Source organism: Balaenoptera acutorostrata, chromosome 3, assembly GCF_949987535.1.
Source record: "Balaenoptera acutorostrata chromosome 3, mBalAcu1.1, whole genome shotgun sequence".
Lineage (NCBI taxonomy): Eukaryota > Metazoa > Chordata > Mammalia > Artiodactyla > Balaenopteridae > Balaenoptera > Balaenoptera acutorostrata.
This window is the reverse complement of record NC_080066.1, coordinates 114,748,706-114,761,832: the sequence shown is the minus strand read 5'-3', so window position 1 is coordinate 114,761,832 and position 13,127 is coordinate 114,748,706. Positions and strand designations below refer to the sequence as shown.

Sequence of the window (13,127 nt, the reverse complement as noted above, 5' to 3'; positions counted from 1 at the left end):
TAATTTACTCCTTTATTCTTTTTTTCTTTGGTTAACTTTGAATTAACTAATTTCAACTGCTTTTCCATCTCTTCAATGTTTATGTTTCTTTCTCATTTTACTAATAACCTCTTCTTTTCCAATATATAATAACGATGTCCTTTCATTAATTCCATCTGGTCACACTATCATTGAAAGGAGCCCCCTATGGGCGAGAGCTGTGCTCAAAATCTCTAAACATTACCCGGCAACAGAGTCAGAGAAAAAATAACTAACTCATTTGTCAGAAGTATTAAGTTCAGAAAGCTACTTGTAAGAAATATTGTGGTTAGGCATTTCTCTACTATACCATTCTAACCCCTTATATAAAAAAATCCTAAAAGAAAATATCTTCATTTCTAAGTATCAAAATAAACAATTTCTCCAAAGGAAGTATAATGTTTTTCTTGTGGAAAATGTAAATTTAGCATTTGACCACATTTCCCTCTTTGCTTTCACTACCAGGAAACCCAGAATAAACTTTTAGGATCATCTTTAGTAATTGTGTAGGACCTTATAGTCTATGTGCCTACATATTAACTCTTCTCACAGAAATAGAATCCAGCTTACATATATTTTCCCAGTTCTGATTTGTACTTATATATTTAAAATATTTTTATTATTCCCCTGTGAATTCTTATAAGTTCTTACAACCTCAAACCAATAACAAAATAAAAATGCAATTAATATGTTTAGTGAGCATTGTATTATATAGAATGAATGGTTCTTTTCCTTTTTCACACAGGATATATTTTTACAGATATGCCAATGGAGAAAGATAGAGGACACTTGCATTTTTCCCATAAAAGCAGAAAACATGAGTAACCAACCCTCTAAATTAAGTATAGCATCTTCAGTGTAAATTCCCTGAAAGTATACAAGTCTTGGTTGAAGTGAGTGTTAATATTGTTATTTTTTTTTAAGCTGGAAGGGTTATTTTTAACCCCTGAGAAGTAATATAATCTAATATTTTATTGATGAGGAGCAGCTAAGCCATTCACTCGAGGAACAAATCTATAAATGCGGTGTTTTAGTGAGCTTCACACTACCTGAAAACAGCTCTTGTTTAACTATAACAATAATCACCAGCCTACAACTTCTGAATTTGGCCCTTGAAATTAACCCTTGAAACCCCACACCAATCCAGGACGGCTAGGGGCTCTGTCACCTGTGCTCTGCAGGTGGCAGAGAACAGCAGTGCCCTGTGGCAAGGAAAGAAGCCCCTGACAGGGCACAGCCTCACGGCACTCCAGAACCAGCTGCGCCCGCTGCAGAGGGCGAGGCGGCAGCAACAGCCGCTGCCTGGCCTCCAGCTCTCCCGTCATGGAGATGTTTCCAGGTCACTCAGTCTATAAAGTATATAGGATGGGGGAGGAGGTGTCTTGAGCTTCCCTGAACCCAAGAATAATGCCACCTTTGATCTGCAGATATAAAAATACGAAGGTTTTCCTTTGCAAGTGGGTTTTAAATATTTCTCCATTAATAGTTAATGCACATGCAGACAGCTCCCTGTGATTATGAATTCTGGCTTCGTAACGCTAGTCCAAACAGGAGCTGAACTTTCAGAATCATGGTGTTACTTTTGACAAATTAAATTGTCCTACTTAGGAAGGTAGCAGGAATGAAGAGAAAGAAAATGAGAGAGTGGGAGTAAATTCTCCTTGGAGCTGATTCTCAGATTGAGGAAGAAAAAAACGAGAAAAGACTACATTTGTGTTTTCTAAGCTGATGATACTGCCAATGTTTATTAGAAAATAGCTTCAGAAGGTCCCCATTCTGAGGCTGAGCCAGACCGAGAAGGGGGAAGGAAAGACATTGGCAGTATGTCTCTGTCTCCAAACAAAGAAGAAAACATATTTAAGGGAGCGGTTACTTTTTAATAAGAATCAGGTTGTTCTAATGGCCCTGCAGTTTAAAACTAATCAGAAAGAAAATGATCTTAAATTTCTAACAATCTGAAAATAACAAGAAATGTTTTAAACAGATAATCCACTTTACAGCCCATTGTAATATTAAGGTTCTAAATTATGTGAGGTTGTATCTATCTATTCTTTGCCTGGTAAACCTAATTCTCTTCCTTTAAAAGTTCCTTGAATATTTGGCTGGTTTGGGGTAACCAAGATATCATAACAGGTGCTCCACTCAGGAGGTCTGCTGAATGAATAGTCTGGGGTCTTTATCAGAAGTTTCATATATAGGAGCTAAGGTCACATGATTTTCTAGCAGAGACAAGAATATAAAATAAACAGGTAAAGTGAGTAAGGTAGTGTCTAACGTTGAAAATGCTAAAAAATCTTCACACTCACTGACGACCATCTTACTATCTTTCCTCTAACCTAACATTTCCAAAGGTGATTTTCAGGCATCAACCTAGGACTGAGTAATGCAGAACTGGGGTCTGGGCATGCCTATCCATGCCAGGAAATCAGCTGAATGATGAAACAGAGAGAGCCCCACCCTAGGGAGAGGAGAACAAAGTTTCAGATTCTATGATAACAGAAATAATGATTCTGTCCTGATCTACAGTTCCTGGAATTTTACCATCCCTCAGTTGAAGGTCTCTCTTAAAAGTTTTTCACCCTCATTCTTTACATTAATAGCAGGGATCATGAGCTTCAATCCCATCCTTAATTGTTTTAACTCAACAACTATTAGTTCAATATCAACCATGTAAGGTGCTTTGCTTAATAACAAAGAATACAAGGGCAAAGCATTTTTCTTGCTGTTATACAAGCGTTTTAAGAAATGAAGATGATGTAGGTAAGTTGAGATAGATTGAAAATGCTGTGAAATGAGTGGGGTGTCCAACTGAGTTGTCACAATGACTAGAGAAACATGAATAACAAATGTCCTGTAGTGGAAGGAACGGTTGCACAAACTAATAAAAAATTGTTTTGTCCCAAATGTCAATGGTGCCCTTGGTGAAAAATGCTGATGAAGCATTGGTAATTTTTAGGGCCAACAGATTTTAAGATTAAAAATGATTATGGTAGACTCAAATGGTATCGAAAGCCTAGAAAGGCCGGGGACCAACTGAAAAGCTTTAGTCCTTTAGGGGTCTCTGTGATCAACCGGCTCCACACCTCCCTCCCCCAAGGCATTAGTTTTGTTGATCCCTAGAAAAGCAGATTAGAACAGAGAAATGGGACACTGAAAATGTTGACCTAACCTAAGAATCCCTGGGGATTCTTGGCAAAGACCTGAAACTAATTTTCTTCCCTCAGTTTTTCTAATTCAGGAGCCACCCCAAGTTCTAAATGACTCCTTCATCAATATCCTCAGGATTGCTTTGGAGGTTTCTAAACCTCTGGAATAATTTGGGAGCTTATATAAAGAGAGACACTCTACAAACCTATAGCACTGTCCTTGGTTTCTAACATAATCTTTAATTTGTTTACAAGCCTAATGCAAAATCAGTGCTAGTCTAGTGAGCTTAGATATGCTGAGCATCTGAAAGAAGAAACAGAGGACATGAGTCACAAATGAAGAGCCCCAGTATAAAAATGTTTGGAAAAATACTATAATCCAGAAGTACTAAGTGGGTGGAATAATGGCCTTCAATATGCCAGAATGGGAATTCTCAGGCAGAGCACTTACAAGGAAACCACAAGTAAAAGAAGACTGCACTTTTTGTTCAATGTTTTCCTATTAATTGTGATGTAAATTATATGAATGTGATTTTGACAAAGAATAGCACTGTTTCTAAAAAAAATAGTGGTTTATGTGCAAAATACAAAATGCATCAAGAAGAAAAGAAATGTTATTTGGCATCATGGGTGAAATAAAATCTGAGATAATGGCTTATGATTAGATAACTTTTGTATTTTTTTTTTCTTTTTTGGCTGGACTTCTAATGCTTAAGTCTTAGGAATGAAACAAATATTTTTGTACCATTAAATTAATATAGATTTATAGGCACTTTTCACACATAATTCTTGATCCCGGCGTGAAATGAGAAATCACCTGGCTTTGGTTACATTAGGTTGAAATTGTTATTCTAACAATATGTGATGCCAGAAGATGGTAGCTTTGTGGGTAATGTGGACAGCTATCCATATAGGAAACAGCTAGTAGTCAACAAACTTGATTAATGTTGGACAGAATTCTTTAGGGAGTAAAATATCACCATTTGCTGAGTCCCTAAGGAGCTTATATCTTCTCTTAACTAAGATGATCCCCGAGGGACACTAATTAAAGTCTACCAGACCCTTGAAAATAAATATCTCTCTTTAGAGGAAGTAAAATTTAAAATAATGTATTAAGGAAAGGTAACTTAAAATGATAAAAACTGGAGAAGAAAGAAGACAACTTTTATTTGACCTTGAGTGTACTTCTTATTCTATAAGAAATTTTAAAAAGCTAGAGGGTAGTTGTTTCTTGTCATTATACTGTTGCTGATTCTGTGGTTAGTTATTAATTTTATTTTTTATGATTCACAATCTGCTCTTTGAAATATGCCATATGCTCAAAGCAATTCAAGGATGACAACTGTCAGAATTACTCCAATAAAAATTGCCTAAATGAGGAAGATTTACTGCAGTCTGATATTTCAGTGGAAAGTCCCTCTACCCTCCCCAACTGCTTTTTCAGACACTGAATCTTACAACCATTTTTTCAGTCAAAATCACATGGTTGTTTTGTAAGAACTTCTAAGACTATTTAAGTAGAATTGGTAAAACACATTAGGCTAGGGGTGAATTAAGAGACATGGAAAACAATATAGATAGTTATTAGATGGCTTGCCTACAATCAATATGTGAGTACAAAGCCAGTTTTTTTCAATCACATGCAAATGTATTGACTTAATTTGACAACGTCTGCGCTAGGTAACACCAATAAACATTAAATTGGACAAGACCTGTACCCCGGAAGCAGCAAGCCAAACAGAAGGCAAATTTCTTTTATCTCTGGGAAGATCTGAGGGGGTGGATAGAATCCACCTGAGTGCTCCAATCAAACACATTTTGTGAAATGTTACCAATCCATTTATCCTTCATTTTGTTTCAGTCTACTTATTAATGCAGTTTCATTTATTGCTATTCATCTTGAAGATAAATCTTTGTCCTTCTATAGAATTACACCAAATGGAATGTGATAAAGGGAACTTTCTTGCAATTATGATGTCCATGCAGCCTGTCAGCACACAGGGGATGGAAATGAGTTTGGGGACAGGGAAGGGAATTCTAATAGACACCATGATACACACAATGAACGCAAAAGATACCCTGAGAGAAAGACTTGTCAGGCTAATCAGATCTTCCACAGCAAAGGTAAAGACAGGAAGGGTAGCTCTAACCTTGTAAAGATGCTGCTGCTGCTCCTCTGACATCATCAGGTCGTGACTGTCCATCACGAGGGACTCCATGTCAATCAGCCAATCCCAGAGCTCCTGATATTCTGAATCGAAGTCCAGAAGCCTGAAGATAAGGCACAGAATGTATTATGTATAAATACAGTGTAGTTGTTAAAATCTCATATTAGAATAATATATTCTTGAAAACCTATGATACTCCTAGGTGATACCTGTAAAAAGAGAAGGAAAAATTCTCTGTGTGGTTAAACAGAGGGCAAAATAGGAACTCAAGCTTGTGACATAGCCGTTTCTTAGATTTTGAAAAGGTAACATGTAATTCTGATGCTCATACCTGAGACACATCATGGCTATTTCCATTTGTTCACCCTTTCTGAGGATTTGCAGCATTTGAACAAAATGATTACTACTACGTCCTTGAAAAAGAGCATTGCCATATTTAACAGACTGAGAAATGGAGGGTCAGTGCCTTGTGAAGGTTACACAGTCAAGAACTTGGGGTAAAAACAGCACTCTCAACAGTCAAACCCTTTTCTCTATGACTAGATTTTCCACAGATATTGCATCCCAATACATTCATGATTAAGAATACTAATTCAACTAATTTCTCTAAAATGATCACAATATACTATCATATCCAAAATATAATTTTCACTGGGAAATGACTCAATCATTTATCTGTCCCTCTGCTGTCTATCTGCCTATCTCTGCAAACATATATCCTACATATATTGTCATGGATGAGTAGCCAGCATTTCAGCTTAACACTCAGGGACAGGCTTGAGTGACTCTAGTAAGCCAGTGAGAACCAGGGGCAGATCCAGCATGAGACAGGTGTTCCCCACAGACATGTAGGAAACAAAGGTAAGGACAGGAAGTCAAAACAATGAATCTCTGAATAGCCAGCAATCATTAAAATTCAAAGGAGGATCACTATGGTTTTCAACAAAATAAATCATTAGAATAAGGAGCTTAAAAGGATTAATGTGATTCTCTCTTGAAAGCTTGGTGAATAAGTAAAGCTCAGATTCTTCTAAAACACTGTGATCAGAAAATGAAAGCACAGAATGAAAAACTATGACTGTGTCCTCCTCCCCAAAATCATCCCCCTAAAAGAAATCCTAGAGTCTTGTCAAACTCTAACTGAGCAAAACCCTATCAGTACTAATGAAGCAGCAGCCTCAGGTATGAATCTGAATTTATCAAGTGAGCATTTTATTACCACCTTGTTCCTGTCTCTATACATGAAATGACTGCTTTCCAAGAAAATGAACATCCACTTTTCATAACTTACAATTTAATCTTAATAGATTTGTCAAAAAAAATAAGGTGTGTCTGGTGATGAAGGAGACTAGATCTAGAATTGTCTAGTTTATTTTAATTACTTTACCATAATTATAAAGCTTCTTGATTAGAACCATAAGTGCCCAGGACAATGATTATCATTGGCTAACACATAGAATTAATTCATAAATGTTTACTGAATGCCAATGATGGGTATAGGTGATGTAGCCAAAACCTTCAGTAAGGCTAAGGTGGTCTAGAGCAGTGCTTTTCAAACTCTAATGTGCATATGGCATAGCTGAGGAGCTTGTTCAAATGCAGATACTGACTCAGTACTTCCAGGGTGGGGCTGAGATTCTATGTTTCTAATGAGTGTTGGCAACTAGCAACGCTGCTGGTCCTGGGTCTCACTTGGAGTAGCAAGGACTTACAGCATACGTGTGAAATCTGAAATAGTATCCCATTTCAAAATACTAACAAATAAGCCAAAACCACTGCAGCAGGGATAAATAAACCATCAGGCTTTCTTTATTCATTCTGTGAGTGACTAATAAGGAATGACTAATAAGCATTTGCTCACACGACGGGCACAGTCATTTAGAAATACCTCCTGAATTATGTTCATTGTTTTTCTCTCCTTGCACCCTCCCACATTTTGACCGTAAAGACAGGGGAAAGGTGGAATGCCATCCCCCAAATTAGGAGAGTATGATCCTAATACTTGCATACAGGAGAGAATATCCAGGGGAATAATAAAAGCAAAGGGTAAAGGAAGGAAAAAGCTCACCCCTTCCATCTCAGTGGATTTGGAGAATAAGAACAAAATAAAGGTAAGAGGAGCAGGTGCTCAAATGTGTGTCCGCCCCTCTCTTGGCCTAAGACCTAAAGGGAAAGCCAAAAGCACCAGGATGTCAGCTCTGTTTCCTGCTAGGAAGTCTGGGAGATTGCCTTAAACAATGTCCTCACAATAACCTGAAGTGGGGATGTTGTAGTCAGAGAGCTGTGGTCAGGACTCCCTTTGCTACCCTGTTCTCTCATCCTTCCATGAGGTTTCTTGGAGTTCAGCTGGTGAACTTGACAGAGGTGTTGCCATGGCAACAGAGACACAATGACCACCCCCCCCCCCCCCCCCGCAACCAAGGAGAGCCAGGGTGGCCTCTGAAGCCAGACCTCAGGGAGTTGGCTGGGCCAGTGAAGGCTGAGATGAGGTTTAGTCAGCAGGAAATACCTCCTGACCAAGCCAAGAGATAACAACACAGCCACAGCCCTCTGTCGGGAGCAACCTCACAATGTCAGGGGCAAGACCCATTTCACTGAACCCAGCCAGCCTGCACCCAGGGGCCACATTAAGCCAGGGACCCTCACTGTACCCCAGAATCACAAGGTCATGTAAGCCCGCTATATGTTCAGATGTCATCTTGCACAAAAGAAGGGAGAGGAATAGGAAATCTGAAAAACAGCATTTATCCCAAGAGGTTGTTCCCTAAAGAGAAGGTTAATTTGTTAGGAGAGGCTACAAGCATTTTTTGTAAGAGCCTGAACTCTGATCTTAAAACCAGGTTTTTTTCCCTTGCTGTACCAGGGAAGTATGTATTTAGGAAGTGTCATAAATTATCAATCAGTAAGAGATAATAAGGAAGCCTGCTTTCTTTTCTATATGTGTATGATTTAAAAAGAAACTTTGATTATGACTAAACAATTCAAGGGCAAGGTATGAATTTATCTTTGTATCCCTAATGCCCAGGATAGTACCTGGTAAATGATGATGAATGAATGTAGATAATGAAACCAAAAACTTTTAGTAGGACCAGAATGACTTCAGAAGAGCAGTATGTGATAGAGATAATATCTCATCCCCAAATGCCAATACAAACCAGTGCAATATAGACAGACTTCTTCATTCATTCTGAAGGTGAGATTTTGCCTTCAGTATACAATGGTACATTTGCTTACGTGAAATGATTATATGCAGTATATTCTCAATTAATGTGAGTTGCCTTCCCATTCCTTTCACATCCTGCTTCTATATTAAAAATTAAAGGAGATCTATGAGTAGCTTTTAAATAGATGAAAACTGCATATGGGATGATAAAATGTTCACAATCATGGAATTTTTTTACTAGCTCTTTAACATGTCTTTATATCCATTGAGCTGTTCCCTCCTATTATTCTCCCTATCAAAGGACTTAGAACAAAAGCCATTTCTTCTAGTTAAATGTACCTCAGGCTCCTTCTCGGATGGTCTACACTGGAGACCAGCGAGTGGTGAATGAACCTAACACAGATACACTTCCTCCAGTCTAGTCTATTTTCATCCTAGCTGAGAATATTTAGGCTTGAGTTTGTTAAATATGGTAAATGCTTTGGTTCTATAGTTTGTTTCATTAAGTGTAGAATTGGCGCTAGTGTTTTCTAAACAACACATTCTCATAAGGTCCTAATACTGAAGACAAAAACGTTTTTTAAGCATTTGTGCCTGATTTCAGATTCTTTGCCATGTGTTAATTCACAGCTTAGAAAAAAACCTGACAGTTTTCCAAATTTAGTGAAATCAAATACGTAACTTTGTAGCAAATCAGAAATAAATTACTAGAATTTCTTTGTTGGTTTTTTTGAAACCTTCTGAAATGACTATAATTTAACGTGCTCATTATATTAGGAAAATCCTTGGATAAAGGAAGTAGCTTACTTTCTTATGTTTATATTACCTGCAAAGGTGTGCTGTATACTAGTGATTTTATAAAAGATGTTTTCCAGGGAAAATGCCAGCTACTATACAGGAAAACAAAAAAGATCACAGATGAGTAAATTTATCAGGGGTAGCATAGAACTAGTTAACAGTTCTACAGCCCTTTGAAGAATAGGCTGATTCAATCAGCTGAATTCAGAACCAGGTACCTTTTTTTGAAGTCCTGGTGACAAATGCCCTCTTTTTAAAAGGGAGAGAGAGGTGACTGAAATTGTGGCAAGTAGTTCAGAATCTTATAAAGGCTACGAGTACTACTCTTTTGGGGGGATTTTCCTTATAAAATTTTCTTTGTAAATGTGCTTGGGTTCATGTCAACTCATTCACTCAAATATATAATCTCCTAGATGTTAAAAGGTCTCAAAGCATACCTTTTCAGTACTCTATGAATATGTTATACTCTCTATGAAAATGTTACGAGGCAGGCTTGTATAATACTCTAAGAAGGTGTTATAAATCAAACACATGACCAAAATGCTATTCTTTCAGATATTTTTCCTTTAAATTGCCATATACCTGAAGGGGTCACAACAAAAGAGTTGGACATTCTATTGTAGGTATGATATAACCAGTTTCGGAGCTTTTAAAGCTTCATCACGGTATGAGGAGAAAGCCTTCTAAATCAAAGTCAGCTTTTGTTAGATAAACACAGAATTATGTGTTTATTTCATGGTCTGAAATTCTAATAGAGACAGAGACAAGGCTATGGAAAAATAAATGTGCAATTTTTTCTTTAGAGTTTATTTCTAAATTTGGGCTAACTACTATGGTAATTGCCAAAAGTATTTCCCAACATCTTGTCCACCATTTTCTCTGTCTTTTTAAGGTTAAAAAAAGATTCCAGGGTCTTTCACCATAGAAATAAAATACTAACAAGCCTGTTCAGTATCATTTTTTTGCTGATTGGACAGCGATATATTATTTGTGAGGCTGGCACAGTCTCAGAAATGATCCTTCCTCTAAACCCTGGTGGGAGTTACGTTTAACCAGCTAAGTGTTTGAATACATAAATGCATTCAGCCTTTGGTATTTAAAGTGAGCATCATTAACTCAACATTTCAACTTAAACTTTGCTTAAAAGATAAAGTTTCACCCAAGTGAAATCAATGGGAGGTGTGTGTGAATATATGAGGTTCCAGCTTGGTCCACTAAGGAATTTTGATTAAACCAGACACCAAATGAAGAAATCATCAAAATAGAGCAACTATCAGTTGAAGAAAAAATAATACTAAAAAGCCCTGGCAGTTTTTCTACCTAAGGCTGAGTAATACATATTTTGGAGCATTTAAGAATCCATCTTTTGTAAACTTACTGGTTCATTTCACACCAACACATCCAAAAACACAAGATAGGTTCCTGAGATACCAGCTTGTCTATGTTGGAACTTCTGTTAAATGATCCAATTTTCCTAGCTTCTTTAGCATATTGATTCTTTCCCCAAATATTCACTAAGTGTTCACTGTTCACATTATTTGCTCAAGGAAGTTTGCCTCTGGTTTTCAAAAATGACACTAAAGGTAATAGTAACAAAATCTTGTAAAAAAAATAGTTTAAGAATATTACTGAAGTAAAATACTAATAATAGATTAGAATTTCCCATCATCCTCTATTCCACGTGTCATGTAAGCACAAAAGGGAGATACAAGAGTGGCACCTAGCCCAATCATAATATCATTAAAGAATAAAATTTAGCTTTCCAGACATGAAATCTGATATGCACAGTTGCATGTAGAATCCCTTTCCACTCTAAACATATTAAAGTGTGGACACTAATTTACTATTTTGAATGAAAATTCATGAGCCACTTCCTCATGAGAAAAGCAGCCTGGCTTTGCCATTAATAAATAAAAAGGAATATGGAGTTCTTTACAGTAGTAATTTTCTCAATTCTCATATATATCCATGTACATATGAAAATGTCTAAGAAAAATAAGATCAACCCTACAGATTTGTTAATGATTGGCCCCACTTTCTCATGGTCTCATGGACAGTCTGTCCATAAACACTTGCTATTAAAATAAAAGCCATAAAGCAAAAAAATTCTAACCTCCAGGATTAGCCATAAAAGTAAAAATATTAATGTAAATTTCTAGATGTATTTAGAGGATTCTGTTAGGCTGTCAGGAAGTCAAATCTTTCTCTAAATTTTCAGATAATACACTGTACTAAGTTCTAGCCAAAAAGCTTGAAAACATTCTGACAGTAGTGATTCTAACACAAATGGGAGAACCCATACGTCCGAAGACAAAGCAAGAGATGATGTTGTTTAAAAAAAAAAAAAAAAAGATATAAACCTTCCTATGTCATTGCCTGTGTGTTAGAGGGGGCTGGATCCAGACTTGCTACTGGCACACTGGTGAGTGTTGGGCAGCTCAGCCTTCGGTAAAAGGTCTACTCCACCCTAGGCCTCCCTATTTTTCAAAGATTTAACAAGCAACAGAGAATATTTACCCTCAGGGTTAGGATAAGAGGTAAATAACCTAGAAATAACTCTCGGCCACCCAATCCCTAACAAAAACCTGGTAGCAGACTTAATATGGAGACCTCTCCCAAAATGACTTTGTCTATCTCCTCCATCAAGGCTGACCCTGGCCACAGAGTGCTATGCTCAGACTACACGGTTCTGGTTACTCGTAGAACGGCTCTTACTGAATTGTGCTTTGCCATCACTTCTGCAGCCTACATCAAAAAACTGCCTTGGGAATCTGTTTTCTCTTATAGGGATGTAGTATCACAGATGCCTATCTTCTCCTTGAAGAACTACAGGAGAAATTCCTCTCAGGACTCAATGGCATAAGCAGCTGTGTTTCCCCAGCTTTATATATTATTTTTAATCTTAGGACCCTATGAATTTTCTGATGGATGAGATTTCACTCTTTTCTTTGGATGTGGAAAGCTTAGAGCCAAATCATTGCCCTTCTTGAGGACATGCATAGAATATGCATTTGTTTGTTTTCTTACACATATTTTACTTTTGCTTGACTTACTTCAGTCAAATATTTATTCTATTTTATTGTAAATATTTTTGTAAGTTGACTTAAATCCTTTGTGAAAGACATGGGGGAATGCATAAAAGAATAAATTTTAAAGAAAAGAATTAAGCTCTGCACATTAAAATGAGGTAGATTAGATTTGTCTTAGGTTCCCTCATACCTCTCTCCTTCTTCAACAGACCCCATAAACTCTCCAAAGCAGTACAGAAATTGTTTGAACATTATTAAGATGGAAAGGATATATATATATATATATATATATATATATATATATATATATATATATATATATAATTGTTGACTTTACCGTTAACTTTGTTAACTTTGAAATAATACTTCCCCAGAAATTATGCTACTGCCTCTCTGGTTTACCCTTTGTTGGCTCCTGGCATGGATGGCATTAGATTACTGAAGTGGAAGACTGTCTAGGTCTAAAATTAGTTTAATGTATTTGCACATTGGAAGGATATAATATCATGATCCCAAATGAATACATTTATACTGGTGAGATTTTTTTTTCAGCCCAGAAAGACCTATTTTAATAATCACATAGTGCCTAGAATATCAGTTTTTCAGAAGGTAGTCAGGCACTTTTGGCTCCTTTGACTACAGGCTGTGTTGAGATCTTACTGTTCAATAACACGACAGCACAAGAGAAGGTGCAAAAAGAACTGGAACTGAACACTGAGCAGCTGTTCATTAGTTTAAGACAGGGGAAGAATCTGGGGAAGAAAATAGAAATGCAGGGTGGAAATAAGGTCTCTTTGGGCTGTCT

General features: G+C 36.9%; 1 protein-coding gene across 8 annotated transcripts in view; it reads right to left on the bottom strand.

The window, feature by feature from the left end:
- AKAP6 (A-kinase anchoring protein 6) overlaps window positions 1–13,127 on the bottom strand; it is a 583,878-nt gene that overhangs the window by 118,457 nt on the left and 452,294 nt on the right. For all 8 annotated transcript variants that reach the window (XM_057542788.1, XM_007180694.3, XM_007180696.3 and 5 more), the window contains one exon: window positions 5,315–5,435. In XM_057542788.1, the coding sequence (XP_057398771.1) occupies window positions 5,315–5,435 (121 nt within the window). The remainder of the gene's footprint in view (window positions 1–5,314; window positions 5,436–13,127) is intronic.